Below are 17,933 nucleotides of genomic sequence, written 5' to 3' on the forward strand. Positions count from 1 at the left end.
CCATGGAGGTTTTATTAGGGAAGGAAAGATGACTCTCCCCATGTGTATGTGGACACATACACTGTTATATGACACTGGGCACATCACTAGGCCTTGACACCCTAGGGATAATCATGGTCTCTGTCTCACTGTGTTGTGATCAGGATCAAATGGGAAAAATATAGTATCTAGCGGGTGGTCAATAACTATCAGCTGCTTCTGTTATTACTACTGTTGCTGCTGAATCCCGTGTTTGTTCAGGCCATGGCAGGAGATTAGGGACCACCTTTCCTGTGGCTGATGGGGGGCGTGAACCGTCATCACAAATGGTAATCTGCCAGGTGTCGGGGAACCCCTCCCCCCACCTCAGCCTTGCACCCCAGATGGGCCAGAGCTCCATGTGCTCCAATAAAGCTTCTATGACAGACACCTAGGTCTGTTCCCTTCTTACAAAGCCTCAATCAGAGCAAAGGTCCAGCTGGCCAATGTGGGGTTCAGAGGACACCTCATCCACAAGGAAGGACTTGGATGCAATGATAGATAGACAGACAGACAGACAGACACTCACATGAACTAGGGTACTCAATGATAAAGCAGTCTCCAACTCTGTAAATGAGTTACAGGATTATGCAGAGGGAGTGTTTCAGACCCTCCAAGATTACTGTTACCATAAGAAAGTGCCCGCTTTTAAGGGGTAGGGGGAAAAAAGGATTATTATGAGATTACATGAAATCATGTATGTGAAATTCTGAAAATTGTAAAGCACTTTAGAATTTAAAAAATCTATCATTGTATACAAAAAAGAACGTGCCCACTTTTTAAGGGACAAATCTCTGTAAACCCTGTGTCAACCCCAAGCAGCAACTTTCATTTTCCTAGCATTTGCTCCTCTGAAATTATTATTATGACTATGAGAAGGAGAAAGAAAATTGCATCAGCTGCTTTGAAGACACTATTTCATTGGTGATTCACACCAACCCTGCAAAGTAGGTAGGAGTCCTGTGCGCTGCTACTTGTGGGAAAATCTCAGCGAAGCCCAGAACACAGGGCTAATCCTTGCCTCTTTTGTTAATGACTGTAGTGAGTGGATGACTAAATTCAAATCAGTTTTATTTTTGTTATTTTCACCTGTCAGCAGTTCTGAGAACCAATTATTTTATGAATAGAAAACTTGGAAATCAAAAACATGGAGAGTAAGCACTCCCATATGGCCAAGTGTCATTTTAAGGGGAGCCTGAGAAAACTTACGGAGGCAGCCCCATCTCGGCATCACGCGGGACCCCACCTGCACACCGGCTCTACCGGGCAAGAGAGGAGCTTGTTACTGTAGCGTGACTTCATGTCTCACTTAAAGTTTAAAGAACTGTGCTAAAAAGAGAACCTTAAAACCTTCAGCTGTTGAAGACAGGAAGCAGGAGTGAGCTGGGTGTGGGACTACACAGCAGTTCTCTCAGCCCAAAGCATGGCCTTTCCCCTAAAAGGGATGGCAAAATGGAGGTCTTTGTAGAGATGCTTTATGCAGCCAGAATTAGGGGCTGGTAGACACAGTTCTGCCCTTGTGCAAAGGATACACTGAAAGCTACAGACAGCCAGGTCCCCACGAGGCCCCCACAGCGTGAAGAATGGACACTCACGATGATGCTGACAAGGAGGGGTTGTTTGAAAAAGCAGAGGGGCATGTGGTGCAGATTCAAAAAATCTTAAGGAGATTTTGCCTACCATGGCTCAGATGGTAAAGAATCTGCCTTAAGTGTGGGAGACCCAGGTTCGATCCCTGGATCGGGAGGATCCTGTGCAGAAGGTAATGGCTACCCACTCCAGTATTCTTGCCTGCAGAATTCCATGGACAGAGGAGCCTGGTGGGCTACAGTCCACAGGTTGCAAAGAGTCAGACACGACTGAGCAACTAACACTTTCCCTGACCACACTCTTACTCTGTGTAGTTTCCATGTCCTCTTCAATTGTCTGCATGATTTTCTTAGAAACCGGAAGTTTATGTCAACTCCTACATTTCTGAGGTTCTAGGATAAGGATTTTCTACTTGTTGAAAGGTCTAGGCTTACAATTAGCAATATTACAGTGTAGTGAAGGAAAGGGCATGCTCATGATGTTGTATTCTGCTAGTTTAAAGAGGACCAGCTCAGAGACCGACTTCAAATAAAGGAATTATTCCTCCTAAATGCCTACTGTACTTTTTCTCCTCAAGTTAAGTAGGCAAATAGGCTAGGGCTGGCTGTCAAGTTTCCGGTGTGAGTTTATCCCAAAAGTCTCTAGTATTTCTCTATAGACGTGCGCATTTGGCCTAATCCGTACACACTGAGCATGTAACAGACAGCTGTGAACTGAGCACTTCCCCAGTGGGGCAGTCTGGACCGAGATAAAAGTTCCCAAGAGGAAGCAGTGAGCTCGTTTTCCCATATGTAAAAGGGGACAGGAGGACCTAGCTTGCAGTGCTGTTGTGAGACTTAGCAGTCATTACACATGGCACCCCACTCCAGTACTCTTGCCTGGAAAATCCCATGGACGGAGGAGCCTGGTAGGCTGCAGTCCATGGGGTCACTAAGAGTTGGACACGACTGAGCGGCTTCACTTTGACTTTTCACTTTCATGCATTGGAGAAGGAAATGGCAACCCACTCCAGTGTTCTTGCCTGGAGAATCCCAGGGATGGGGGAGCCTGGTGGGCTGCTGTCTATGGGGTCGCACAGAGTTGGACACAACTGAAGCGACTTAGCAGCAGCAGCAGCACACATAGGTGATCAGCAAAGCTTGGCACATGGGAATTAATAAATTATAGCTCTTATGATGATACTGAAAAATGAGATCAGCAGATCCAACTGTTAGTAAACTGACTATGTGAGAAATTGGGCTCACCGCTGGATCGCTTCTCTGCATTCAGGGCCTCACACAAGTGGGGCCTCAGGGCCTGGATGCTATTCCTTCCTTCTCCTTTCTGGCTGACTCCTCCTGCCCTCAGACCTCACCCCATCTGTTACTTTGCTTTGTTTAGTGAAAGTTGCTCATTCATGTCCGACTCTTTGCAACCCCATGGACTATACAGTCCATGGAATTCTCCAGGCCAGAATACTGGAGTGGGTAGCCTTTCCCTTCTCCAGGGGATCTTTCCAACCCAGGGATCAAACCCAGGTCTCCCACACTGCAGGCAGATTCTTTACCAGCTGAGCCACAAGGGAAGCCCAAGAATGGAGTGGGTAGCCTATCCCTTCTCCAGTGGATCTTCCTGACCTGGGAATTGAATCGGCGTCTCCTGCATTGCAGGCAGATTCTTTACCAACTGAGCTATCAGGGAAGCCCCTGCTTTGTTTAGACCTCTGCTCAAATGTCACCTCATTGTCTTCACTGAGCTTGTAACATAAAACAGCTCTCCTTACTCTGCTTCATTTTTACTTGTATTACCTATCTTTACCTGACATTATGAATATATGAATTTGTTTCTTTTCTGACTGTCTTCCCCTTGAATAGAAGTATCCAGTGGCAGAAACTGTTTTCTGCACTGCTGCATCCCCAGGGCTTAGACGAGCACCAGTGACATATTAGATGCTCAATAAATATTTGTTGAATAAATGAAAGCAGGAACAGTATCTAGAGAGATCTGAGATTCTGGAGTTGGAAGAGGACCTGGAGGTCTTCCTCTCTGACCTCGCACCTAACATGGAACAGACCTCCAATGACCACATTATGGGCAGGGAGCCTCCTCTTTTTCACTGGAATATGTCAGATACTTTCCCAAGCTGCCCATTAAAGTGTTTGAGAGCTGAGCCCAAATGCTGCCTCCCTGTAATTCCCACAGAATGGTGGACTTGGGGCCTTAGCAACCGGAGGCTGGGTCCTCCCAGACTGATAGCATCCCCTGGTCCGTTACCTGCGAATAACAAGGTTTCCTCCCAGGTCTCCCTCTCTTGCATATGTGTCAGTTTTCTCATTCTTAGTGCACCCATCAAAAAAATCACTGGCACAGAATCAGATATCCTAGTAATACAGCCTAAAATAGGTAAGCATTAAGTATTTGACAAAGGAGGTCACCAGAAGTGACAGATTCCAAGAAAAACAATGTTAATTCTTAACAAGACAAAACAGAAGATAAAACTGAACTGCTGTCAGAGCTCTTGAGAGGGAAATAGCTCTCAGTCTCAAAGGCACGGACAAAGATCACAAAGAAAAATAAAAAGATGGACATATTTGATCATGTAAAAATGAACCTTTGCATATATCAAAAAAAAAAGAATAAAATAAAAAGGCAAACCTCAGTGGGGAAAATACCAGCAGCATACAATATGTAAATGACAAGTTATATGAGAAGCTCATACCAATAAAAAATTAACTTAAGAGGATCTCAGTAAGAGGGAAGGGCACAAAGTGGAAACAGAACAAATAAAGTCCGTAAACACACAAATAAAAAAATGGTCTGTTTCTGTCATCAAAAAATACAAAGGAAAACAATTAGATACTATTTAAAAATTCTTGAGAGCACACAATGAAATGCAACTCTACAGTCTCGTAAAATGGTATGGCTGCTTTGGAAAGTAGTTTGTAATATGTATTATGAGTCATAAAGTTGTTCACACCCTTATTACAGCAATCATTGCTACTGTTAATTAATAGCAATGATAAAACCTAAATACATTTAAAAAATATATATACAGATTGGTTCTCTGGGGCTGGAGGTAGGAAAGGGGACTGGCTGTAAGCAGGCAGGAGGGATCTTGCTGATGTGATGGAAATGTTCTAAAACTGAGTTGTACTGATGGTCACACAGTTTGGTAAATTTACTAAAACCCAAAGGGCTTCCCTGGCGGCTCAGACAGTAAAGAGTCTGCCTGCAGTTTGGGAGACCTGGGTTCGATCCCTCGGTTGGGAAGGTCCCCTGGAGGAGGGAATGGCAACCCACTCCAGTATTCTTGTGTGGAGAATCCCCAAGGACAGAGAAGCCTGATGGGCTACAGTCCATGTGGTCGCAGAGTCCGACACGACTGAGCAACTAAGCACAGCACAGCAAGAGAAGGCTGAGAAGGAGGGAGTATGAGAGCGAAGCCCCCGCCTTCACTTAGCTACTGAGTCTTATGATCATGTTCCAACATCATCAAGTAAGAGCTCTAGGGAGACTTGGTCTTTTCCCCTCTCGGTGGTCCTTCCATCCCACCACCACGCCTTATAGTAATTGTAGCCCAAATGTTTGTTTCCCTTACTACAGGGTGCAGAACAGAGCACGTCTCTTATTCATCTTTGTTTTTTATCTTGCTGATAAAGTAAAAGAGTTCACTGGGAAGGGGCACCCGGGGAGAGCAGCAGAGTAAGGGAACCGAGGAGAACTGCACTCTCATCTTTGTCTTTTTGAACAGTTAATGGAATCCTTGTGCAGTTCAGAGAAGTTTGCTTTAACAAGGCTTATTTTTATATGGAAGCACACTTCCCTGGAAGCTCCTGTGGTAAAGAATCCACCTGCAGAGCAGGAGACCCTGGTTTAATTCTTCGGTAGGGAAGATCCTCTGGAGGAGGGCATGGCAACCCACTCCAGTATTCTTGCCTGGAGAATCCCATGGACAGGGGAGCCTGGCGGGCTACAGTCCATGGAGAATTCCATGGAGAGAGGAGCCTGGCAGGCTACAGTCCATGGGGTCGCAAAGAGTTGGACATGATTGTAGCAATTGGGCATAGCACAGCACGTGCGTTGTTAAGCTCATCATAAAGCAGGCTACCTGACAAATGAAGAATTCCTCCTCCTCTCCCCATACCCCTCTGAAGGACACTGGGAACCTCCGTAGGTTTCTGGCCTGTGCATTATGTTAACTCTCTTACCTCCTGCCTGCTTCCTTTACGTGATTCATCTTCCTCCTCTCTCTTCCTAATCGTGGGCTTACTGAGTTTCTGTTCCTTGATTCAGTCATCCTTCTTTGGAAGCCTTTTACCCTGCACTGGGGGATGGTCTGGCTTTCTGGGCACTAAAGAACGTCTTGATTAATGAAACACGATTGCCCCAGCTGTATCGCGGTGCAGAATTTAATGGGCCATCCTGATTCTCTGTCCATCAAATACCTTTTCCCACAGAAATTTTCCCATGTATCACCATCTAGCAGCAACTTTGAATCTAAGTTTCTGTGGGAATCTTGACATTTAAGCTCCATCCTTGAACCAAGAATACAGGGCCATGAAAGCTGCATTCCACACCTTGAACATGTGTGAACTACCACCCAGAATCCAGAACAAAGATGATGCGGAGGAGACAGGAAAAGAGTGGAACAGTGAAACGCAGGACACCCCCAGGGGCTGCTGTTCACTCCTCCTCCTGTAGGGCTGTGGGCCAGGAGCAGATGCCCCCCAATCCCCCACCTCTTCCTTGGGGCTGCAAGTGTCAGAGCCTCTTCAACCAGGGAGTGTTTCAGCAGCATTTTCGTTTACAGCCCAACAGCAATTTATAACAAGTTTTGAGGTAATGCTGAAGAAAAGCAGACATAATTAGCTGCGCTGTTCAAGTCTCCTCCCCCGGCTTATTTCATTAATGCCTCAATCGAGGCATTAATGGCCATGCCTGTTTGTAATGAGCTTTATTCTAATTAGACTTGCGCGTTATTATTTCAGTTGGAAAAAGATCTCGTTAGTAATGAATGGGAGGAGTATGACAGCCTCTGACTGCTTCTTTGACCATATATAGGAATGATTACCATGATAATAAGCACAGTGACAAGAATCCTAGTAGACTGACCTTTTCATTTTCAAGAGAGAATGTATTAACTAAACAGCTTAAAAAACCCCCATGAAGTATTTATTGGGCTTCCCAAGAGGCTCATTGGTAAAGAATCCACCTGCCAATGCAGAAGACTCAGGAGACTCAGGTTTCATCCCTGGGTCAGGAAGATCCCCTGAAATGGCAACCCACTCCAGTATTCCTGTCTGGGAAATCCAGCCAGGTGAGTTACAGTCCACAGAGTCACAAAGAGTTGGACATGACTGAGCGACTGAGCAAGCACACATGAAGTGTTTCTTAAACCCAGATCTTCATTCTACTGGCAAAAAGGAGGATATTTTAGAAGCTGTAAGGGAGCTATTTCTCAAGTTTTGTTAGATGTTGGCACTCAGGTGACTTCAATGATTTTCTTTTCCCCATGAGGAGGTGAGCAAGACTGAGGACAGAGCAAAGCAAGGATACAGGACTCGGGATGCCATGTCCCCGGGCCATGTCTTAAGCCAGGGACTGGAGACTTTCTCTGTGAAGGGCCAAACAGTAAATATTCTAGGCTTTGCATTCCAAAGGGTCTCTGATGCAACTTATAAGCATGAAGGCAGCCAAAAATGCAAAAGATAAAAGTAAAAGAAACAGCATGGTTGTGTTCCAATAAAACTTTATTTGTAGACACTGAAGTTGGAACTTCACATAATGTTTCACATATCAGAAAATATTATTCTGCATTTTGTTCCCCTCAACCATTTAAACACATAAAAGCTATGCTTGTCTCGTGGGCTAGATTTGGCCCATAGGCTCTATTCTGCCCACTCTTGTCACAGAAAATACAATTATCATCAGTGGGTTCAGAGGCCCTCTTCCTAAGAGCTCAAACAGCAGATACGATTTTCATTTTAAGAAAGATTTCTCTCCAGATGGGACCAGACTTCTCCAAAAGGCCATTTTATAAAATTGTTCTTATTTTATAAGAAAACCATCAATCAAAATTGAAATTAAATTAAAAAATTTTCTTGGAAACCTGTCTTCCTAATAAATCAGAAGGCTTTCAAAGTTTCACTTAAATCTCTGACCATATGTGTACCATTTTTATATAGTTTCAGTCCTATGATAGACATAATTAAAATTTTTTTTCACTTAATATTATAACAATTTCCCCGGTTATACCTGATTCCTCACAATGATAAAATGAAACACTATAAAAATATGTGGTATTTTTGCAGAAGATTTCCAGGTCACTTGATGGATTTAATTCAAAGAGATGTCTTCAATTAGTCTATTCTCAGTATTCTTGCCTACAGAATCCCAGGGACGGGAGCCTGGTGGGCTGCCGTCTAAGGGGTCACACAGAATTGGACACGACTGACGTGACTTAGCAGCAGCAGCAGCATGTATTAAGAGTTAAGATTTCAATACCACGCCCTCGCCCCTCACCAGGGGAATGCACTTGGTGGACTGGAGACTCGTGGGTTCCCCCTAGGATTCACTTCCTGTAGGACACGAAGCCTCATACGTCTCCTTTAAGACTCACTTCCTTCAGGACAATGGCTTTAGCAAGTCTGGGATTTCAACCCATATGCCTTAAATTTTTTTAATTTTGATTTATTTATTTGACTGTACCAGGTCTTAGCTGCAGCACATGGGGTCTTCTATCTTCGCTAAGGCATGCAGAATCTTTAGTTGTAGCATGGCATGTGGAATCTAGTTCCTGACCAGGGACAGAACCTCCCTGCATTGGGAGCAGAGCCTTAGCCACTGGGCCCTGATATGCCTCTTGAAAAAGATGTGCCTTCCAGACAAATTTTAGAGCTCTTTGTTCTGAAAAAATTTCTCATACCCTAGAATTTGTTTTGAACATGGCTAGAGGTTTTGGGAGCTAAGCACACACCTCCTTTCCTTACAGTTTTTAACTGAGAGAAGTTGGTCAACGAGAATCAGAGTTCTTGCTGGATTAGAGAACCCAGCAACCTCTCCTTATTCCCTCGCCTACCTCCCGTCCCCCAGCGAGGCCTAATGGATGGCGACTGGCCCACCCAGTCACAGATGGAGAGAGTGGAGAATGTTGGGTTTGACTCTCTTCCTGCTCCATGGGCTAGCCAACCAGAGACAGGAGAGTATGACAAGCTGGTTCCATTCCTTTCTTCCTACACAGAGGGGTGAGGAAAAGGCACAGGAAGCAGGACTGCTTTCAGAAGAGGAAGCACATGCATTTGGCCAGGAAGAGGACTGCAGCTATGGATGGGAGGTCCCTGCCTGCAGAAGGCACAGGGCAGTGAACGAGCCAGATACAAGGGAGAGAAGGCCCGGAGCGCAGCGAGGAGTGCGTGTCCTGGGCCCACGGCTGGGGAGAACGCGTTCTAACCCTCTGCTAGGCCTTCTGCTAGGTTTGAGGGAAACACACACGAATAAGATCCAGTGTTCGTCCTTAGGATACCATCTGTGTAAAGCTTCGAGTCCTTTTCGAGATTCTTAAATAAAACATCAGCAGTTACAGAGGTTGGCACTCTCCTCTCTCTGTCTCCTGGTGTTCTCTGCATGGCTAAAGCAATGTCCCCTGGCTGCTAGAGGCGAAGAGTGGAAAAGCCACGGGAGGAAGGGAAGCAGACAGCCGAGGAAGAGGATGGGAAGGAGAAGCCAATAGGGAACAAGGCAAGAAAATGACTCAAGCCTGCGTCACTGTCTCCCTGCTGAGGGGCTTCTCGGGCGGTCCTCCCTTGCACATCCAGCAGAACGGCACCATTCACCAGCTGTGCCCCATGTTGCCGCTGAGTTCAGAGCACAGTCAGCCTCACCACATTCATAAAAAAGGCATGGTTTTTGTCTGCATTCTTGTACTCCCTTGTTCTGGAACCTGCACTCTTCTCTCCTTTGCTACTCTCTCAGGTGCCAGGCTGACAGAACCTCGAGAATTCTCTGAAAATCAAGCCCTCCAGAAAAAAAGAAAGTGAGTGGAGGCTGGTTGTGCTGTATTTCTTCTAGGCTTGCCGCCCGCTTTATTTTCCTTGGCTGTGTCCCCCATGACTAGTAGCTACCTGGGATGCTGGGGAACGCGGGGATCCTCAAAGCCCACGGTGTGCATACACATCACCAGTGGTTCCTGCACCTATTACCATCGTGACTAAGTGGGTGGCATGAGTGGTAAAGAACCTGCTGCCAATGCAGGAGATGTAAGAGATGCAGGTTCGATCCCTGGGTGGGGAAGATCCCCTGGAGGAGGAAATAGCAACCCACTCGAGAACTCTTGCCTGGAGAATCCCATGGACAGAGGAGCCTGGCGGGCTATAGTCCATGGGGTCACAAAGAGTCAGACATGACTGAAGTGACGGCACGCAGGCACGTACGTGGTACATTTCAACTTGAATTCCAGTAAGAAGTCACCTGCATAAAGCTATGTAGTAGGGAGAGAAACAAAACAGGGCTGAGTCACGTCCTTACCGTTGTAATCACAGCTTTAATTTGGCCGATGAATGAGGCAAGATGCATACAGGGCAGAGAGTAGGCGAGGCGGGGGATGAAGGGAAAGGAGACACAGGAATGGTCCGGTTATTAGCAAAAGCAGGGCCCTGTTGTGTTTGCTGTGGAGCAAGGAACTGTTCGATGCAATGATACTGGCAGCCCAGCCCACTTCCAAAATACGCAGGTCGCCAAATCATCTCTTTGCCAGTGTTGAAGGTCCGGATTATTACCAGAACTGGCAAGCTGGCTGGGAGGGATAAGCTATGACTTCATCTGTACACATGGGGCAGGCCGGGTGACACTGTTCAGGATTTGATAAAACAGTCCCGTGTTTCCCATCACTGGTGGGCAAACCTCTAAATGCACCGCCTGAAGGTAAAGCCTATCATCACCTGCCGGTGCCAGACAGCATCTTCGATTCTACAGCAGCTCTGAGGTTAAACTCTCTACTACAGGAATGGTTTATACATAGAACCCAGAATCACAGCTCATAATTACACACAAGTCAGTCTCTTCACCAGATGGAAAGCAAACACCTTTTGATCTGCGACACACTGATTCATAACGGAGTTCTGACATAATATTAAGAAAAGGAGCCCTTGAAATAAACTTAGAAATGCAGACTTATCGTGATCTTTCTCACCAACTAGTTCTGGGGCCAAGGAACTCAGGCCATTTCACAAACCCAAACATTTTCTGAGTATAAATGATTTTGCCATAGATGTAGAGGTCTACAGATAAGCATCTTTAAAAATCAGCTGATTTAAAATCCACACGCTGCTCTTTCTCAGACATTTCCTCAAAATGTCATATTGAATAGTTCCGGTCAACAGAAGCAGAGTCTTAAAATTGTACAGGAATATGTGAAGTGCAGTGCACGCTGACGGCTCACCCATGGGCGGGGGTGGTGAAGTACTATGAGCTGTTTTCAAAGAGGAGAAGGGAGATGAGAAAGGAAGCAGACAGGGTTGTGTTGGAGTTAATCTGTGCTTGGTTTCCTAATTTTCTTTTAAGTCAGAGATACACATGAATAAGACGAGATGCTGATGAGACTCATGGGTGCTCATGGGTGTCATCGGGCCCTGGATCTGAGCAAAGCATACCAGTGAAATGCACAGGTTCTTTGCCTGGGGACCAAGGGCAGGCTCCAGAGAGATATAAACTCTAAAGTTTTACTTCAGAATGTTGTGTATATGATAGCATGTGCCTTTTTATAGGGAGTGTTTTTATAACTTTAACAAAATTCCCAAAAGATGCCCATGATGCAACACTTAAGATGCCTTGCTTGAGGAAAACTAACTAGATGCAAATAGCTCTGTGCCGAGACATTCTTTATTTAATATTCAGAGTTCTCTTTCAGAAGGCAAAAGATTTCCCAGTCATTGGCTGCTGTTCTTAAATCTTCCTAAAACAAAATATAAATCCCTGTGTTTGCCTGGAAAAGATACTCTTAAGGCAGATACTTTAAAAATGTATTTACTTTTTCTTCTTCTTACAAGTAAGTTTAAATATTTTATTTTAGAAAGCATATATTAAAATCTGATGCGATCTGTCATTGGTATCATATTCAAAAACTCCTCCACAGGGCCACGTTTTAATAATCTAGATCTCTTCTTTCTCCTCTGATTATACTGAAAGACAAGTTTAAAATCATTATCTTCCTCTGCAGTGAACCGTCATTTTCTTTAAGATGCAATACTAGGCAAATGTCATCACTTTACATAAGATTCAGGAGCCTGTGAATTGTCAGGCACAACTACAGATTGTCACAGAACAACAGGTAAGTACTTGAGTAAAAAATAATGAGGTAAAGATAAATGAGGTGCTCTCATTGTTTCACAGGATTTTCACTTTCCAAAAGGAAAAGGAAATGTAGATCAGAGGTTATAATGCTCTTGTGAACTCTCATTGCTCTCCTGATAAAAATTGCTCCCATGGTCATCTTCAGATGCAGCTCAGTGTCTTCGCTTTCCTCATGCCGGCAGAGTGAGACGGTGTCAAGTGGCCAAAGAATCCCAACTGCCTGGTTCATGGACCTCAAGCTTCAGCACTTGACTCCTGAAACATCTGCATTCAATAAAGGAACACCTGACTCTCGGTGATAGTGGAGGTGGGGGTGCTGGGTGAAGGACTCCTCCATGCTTAAAATAATTACCTTTTCAAAGACATTTGCTTTTAGAACTGAGCTCCTCAAGGCAAGGGACTGTTTCCTACTTATTTTGTATCCCCCATTTCCTGTTTTTCTATCCTGAGTCATCGCATAACGCCTGGTACTCATAAGTGCTAAATAATTAATTCATTTTTGCTTCTTGCTTTTCTTTGCCACAGATAACTTCTTACAATACTGCTTGCCCAGTTGTGGTGCAGAAGTAAACTGCAGCTTGGCACCATGATTATTTCTGAAGTTGTGTGTGTGTGTGTGTGTGTGTGTGTACATGTGCGCGTGCTCAGTTGTGTCCGACTCTTTGCGACCCCATGTAGCCTGCCAGGGTCCTCATCCATGGTATTTTCCAGGCAAGAATACTGGAGTGGGTTGCCATTTCCTCCTCCAGGGGATCTGCCTGATCCATGTCTCTTGCGTCTCCTGCATTGGCAGGTGGATTCTTTACCACTATGCCACTCGGGAAGTAGAGTCGTCCATACGAAATTTCACAATAAATATCATCTTTGTTTCCTTATATCAATGGTACTTTTGCATATACCTTGAGGAGACAGAGCAGAGATTTCTTTTGGTATGGAGAGGAGAGCTGAAAGGTATCATGCCCTGGAGACATTCAATAAACACAAAGGATGAATCAAGGAAGGGCAGGTTTAAATCACTACAGATTCACTCAGCTTTGCTTCTTAACAATTTAAGGAAGAAAAAAAGGAATCCAGAGAAAAATTAAATCTCAAAAATCAAGCCCTTTCAGAATGAGTCCAATTTTCAGCATGAAGCTCTGAGTTTAATTTTTTAAGTCAACCCCATAAAACAAACAAAGGTAGTGCTGGTGGAGATGATGGAATTCCAGCTGAACTATTTAAAATCCTAAAAGATGATGCGGTTAAAGTGCTGCACTCAATATGTCAGCAAATTTGGAAAACTCGGCAGGAACCATGGACTGGAAAAGGTCAGTTTTCATTCCAATCTCAAAGAAGGGCAATGCCAAAGAATGTTTACACTACTGGACAACTGCACTCATTTCCCATGCTAGTAAGGTTATGCTCAAAATCCTTCAAGCTAGGCTTCAATAGTATGTGAACTGAGAACTCCCAGATGTGCAAGCTGGATTTAGAAAAGGCAAAGGAACCAAAGATCAAATTGCCAACATTTATTGGATCATAGAGAAAGCAAGGGAATTCCAGAAAAACATTTACTTCTGCTTCATTGACTACACTAAAATCTTTGACTAGGTAGATCACAACAAACTGTGGAAAATTCTTAAAGTGATGGGAATACTAGACCACCTTACCTGTTTCCTGAGAAACCTGTATGTGTGTCAAGAAGCAACAGTTAGAACTGGACATGGAACAACTGGCTGGTTCAAAACTGGGAAAGGAGTACCTCAAGGTGGTATATTGTCACCCTGCTTATTTAACTTCTATGCAGAATACATCGTGAGAAACGCTGGACTGGAAGAAACACAAGTCAGAGGAAATATCAATAACCTCAGATATGCAGATGACACCACCCTTATGGCAGAAAGTGAAGAGGAACTGAAGAGCATCTTGATGAAGGTAAAAGAGGCGAGTGAAAAAGCTGGCTAGAAAATCAATATTCAAAAAACTAAGATCATGGCATCTGGTCCCATCACTTCTGGGCAAATAAATTTGGAAAAAGTGGAAGCAATGACAAGTTTTATTTTCTTGGGTTCCAAAATCACTGCGGATGGTGACTACAGACTTGAAATTAAAAGACACTTGCTCCTTGGAAGAAAAGCCATGGCAAACCTAGATAATGTATTAAAAAGCAGAGACATTACTTTGCTGACAAAGGTCCATCTAGTCAAAGCTATGGTTTTTCCAGTAGTCATGTATGGATGTGAAAGTTGTACCATAAAGAAGACTGAGCACGGAAGAAGTGATGCTTTTGAACTGTGGTGTTGGAGAAGAGTCTTTAGAGTCCCTTGGACTGCAAGGAGATCAAACCAGTCAATCCTAAAGGACATCAACCCTGAATATTTATTAGAAGGACCATGGCTACAGCTGAAGCTCCAATACTTAGGCCATCTGATGAGGTGAGCTGATTTACTGGAAAAGAGCCTGATGCTGGGAAAGAGTCAAGGCAAAAGGCGAAGGGAGTGACAGAGGATGAGATGGTTGGATGGCATCACTGACTCAATGGACATGAGTCTGAGCAAATGCCGGGAGATACTGAAGGACAGGGACGTGGAAGTTCCTGGGGTCGCAAAGAATTGAATACAACTTAGCGACTGAACAACAACAACATAAAACCTAAAGAATAGTTTTGAATTGCATTTATGATTGTCCACATGCTAATTGGAGCAAAGAAATACTCAGCAATGGTTAAAAAGTCAGCAAAATAGTTCACAAGAATGCAACTTCCAATTTTGGTTATGTAAACTATTGTGAAGATTATATTAGGCCAAACATATATATTATGACAAAATATTTTAATTTGAGGGAGGCTTAATATTTAGATGATACAAAGGATAGCATATTCACAAAATTCAGAAGGATGAACTTTAGGTAAGGGAGGAGAAACAGGAAAGTTTGGCTCAGAGTTGATAGAAAACTCCCTTAGAAACCTGTAACTGGGCAATAATCACAGATTATATAACCGCTCCTTTTTTGAATATGAATGTGTTCAATATATAGTGGGAACACTGTTTATGCTGAATCTAATTCTCCTTTGTCCAAGGAAAGTTACACCAAACAAATGATCAAGTTATAAACTTCGCTTTTGTTGCACTAAACACATGACTGTCTACACCTTAGATGCAAAGTAAGACAGGAAATTGAATTCCAGATGAGAACAATGAATTTCAGTTTTGAGTAACAAGAGGTAGAATTTCAATTATGGAGACACACTGGAAAGAGATTAGATAATTTTAAACACTTTTTCAGGGTTTATAAATGTTGCTTAAAAAGATAACTTACAATTTAGGTTTCAGTTTTTGCAGATTACCTCTAACTAATAAGCATATATTTTTATTGCCAAAATGTTAGTGCAGGAGAAATAATCCAAACAGAGAAAAAAAATCTTCACCATTAGAGTGGGAACAAAATGTTTCTTTTTAGGTTTCTCTTTACTGAAAACAAAATGCTATCAGCAAGTTAGTCAGCTTTTGAATCAATATGTGAAAATTGCTAATTATTCTTAGATGATGTTTTCAATCTAAAAAGTCATGCATAAGCTAAAATTTCACTAAAAGTAAAAAAGAAAAATATATACTCAAATGAGTATGTGAGCACAGCCGATGAACACTATAGATTAAATTATTATTTTAATTCATTACCCATTTCTATTTTTTACATTGGTAATATATGCTGGTCTTTTAATGGTGCATTAGAAAATTTTATAATGATTCTTTTGGGGCAGGGGTCTACCTCAGAGTGGAGTCTGCTACTGAAATAAAGATCAATTTAAGACTTTCTTCATTATCTTCCACTGACTGATAAATACATAACCTAGGAATTCATGAAGAAATACTCAAGGACCACAAACCATAAAAAAGAAATAAAAATTAAAATGGAAAACATTTCAAAAGTAAACTTGGTCTGTGATGCCTTAACCATAGTTGGGATATGTTCTGAATTTAGAATTTAACTCTTCTTTAGAATAAGGCTTTCAAATTACAGTTCTCAGATGTATGACTTTAGCATTTAAAATTCACTCCCTGCAGTGATAAATTGAAATTCTATGAGCATGCAAACCTTTAATGATTACCATATTCTACTCTTCATTCAATTGATTTGCATATGGCACTCTGAGAGCATAAATATGGGTTAAATTTCCACATGGATCAACTTTGAATCTTCCCGTCATTATAAAATCCACACCCGTATGGAGAAGTGACTTGGAGGTTCTGCTTTGGAGTCAGACAGACATGGGCTGGAATTCTAACTCTACCGCTATTAGCTTTGCAAACCTGGCTAAGTTATACTCAGGCATTCTAAGCCTCAGTTTCTTTGTAAAATACACGTATTACTTGTCTCATGGCCAGCTCCCTCAAGCAGGTATCGACTGCAACATGTTTGTGACGTCTGTAAAGAAGTCAAAGAAGCCCTGGGCATGTAGTAAGCAGGCACTAAGGACCTCCTTGCCTGCAGCCTGAGAACAGAGCAGGGCATCAGGGGTGGACAACACACAATGATGGCAACACTTTTTAGGCAAAGGCTCTCACCAGTCTCACTCTGAGTTTTCACGCTTCAGTGAAAGATCAGCCATAGCCCAGGATCCTGGGAAGCTCAGTCATACATTAACCCTTCTCACAGCCACCTTCTGAGTTGTGTGTGTGGGGTGACTGCTGTTAATTCTAACCATCCCCTTGCAAGAACAGCTTTGTACCACAGACACCAGAATGTTGTTACTCTTAACTCATGAGGCAACAGTCCCCTTGAAATATGCAGTTACTTTAGTTCTTACCTTTTCAATTTTTTCATCCAGCATTCTGAAGAATTCTTGTTGGCTTTCAGAGATGTGCATGCTGAAAAACAAAGAGTAGTTAAGTGCATATTTTCAATGTTTCCCAGTTCCCTCAGGTCAAAAATGCCGAGCGTCTAAACTTTGGGGCAGTCATTTATTTTTTGCAGACTTTTCCACTGAAGTGCTCTGAAGTCATACTAAGGCTAAATGTCATGAGAGTAATCCTACACATGTGTTTCATAATAGTCTATCAGTTTCCACAACTTAAGGAACACAATTTCCTTTCAGTGTACATATTATTTATGTTGGTGTTACTGGGAAGTGTGTGCCCTTTTTTTTTTTCCCTTGGATACACATCTGTAATTAAAACAAAAAGCACAGGTAAGCAGCACGTGGCATATTTCAATGCTGTGTGTAAGTATAACAAGAAAATATATCCTGGGATTTCATTGGCAGTCCAGTGGTTAAGAATCCACCTTCCAATGCAGGGGACGTGGGTTCGATCCCTGGTCGGGGAACTAAGATCCCATATGCCCTGGGGCAACTAAGTCTGTGCTCTACAAGGAAGAGCCCGCATGCCACAACTAAGACCCAGTGCAGCCAAAAATAAAATACATAAATATTTTTTAAAAGATTCATTAAAAAACATATCCTAATTATGATATTAAAATGTGTATTTTACAAAGGTGTGAGCACGGTATTCAGCTGACTGTATGGCTGTGTGCTGGCTGCAGACGAGCCAAGAACCTGACCTTGCCCCTAAACGTCTTTGATACCGGTGACAGCAAATGTGCCTTTTTGGAACTGAAATTCCACTGTAATGTGGAGTAAGTGAGGAGGCATGTCTGAGCAGCCCTCGGCCCTGATTCCCTGTTCTTTGCTATTTAACAGTATCCTCAGCGAGATGGGCATGGTTGGTGGGGGCAAAACTAAGAAGGTAAGGAGAGAAGAGAAGATCACGGATGGGAGGGGAAGGACTTGGGGGCAATGTGGTCTTAATGACAGTAGTTTCGACCTGGCAAAGAGCTGTGGGTGTTCCAAGGCGGTTCAGGATGCTGGGGTAAGAGACACATGGTCCAGAATTTCTTTCACTTGACATTACTGCCTACTGGTTTAGTGGCTGGGGGGGGGGGGAGGAGTGGCTCTGGAAGAGCCTCTTCCACTCTCGTCTAGGTGTGGTGGGCAACCTTACCTGACATTCCCTGCAGGGGCC

The 17,933-nt window shown here is 43.3% G+C and overlaps 1 protein-coding gene across 1 annotated transcript in view; it reads right to left on the reverse strand.

Moving 5' to 3' along the window:
* The window catches only part of LOC104998074 (chromosome unknown open reading frame, human C1orf21), a 157,987-nt gene that overhangs the window by 5,868 nt on the left and 134,186 nt on the right, over nucleotides 1–17,933 (reverse strand). Inside the window, exon 4 of the mRNA XM_010853091.1 lies at nucleotides 16,721–16,781. Coding sequence (XP_010851393.1) covers nucleotides 16,721–16,781 — 61 coding nt within the window. The remainder of the gene's footprint in view (nucleotides 1–16,720; nucleotides 16,782–17,933) is intronic.

Source organism: Bison bison, unplaced genomic scaffold (assembly GCF_000754665.1).
Source record: "Bison bison bison isolate TAMUID 2011002044 unplaced genomic scaffold, Bison_UMD1.0 scf7180017864322, whole genome shotgun sequence".
NCBI classification, from domain to species: domain Eukaryota; kingdom Metazoa; phylum Chordata; class Mammalia; order Artiodactyla; family Bovidae; genus Bison; species Bison bison.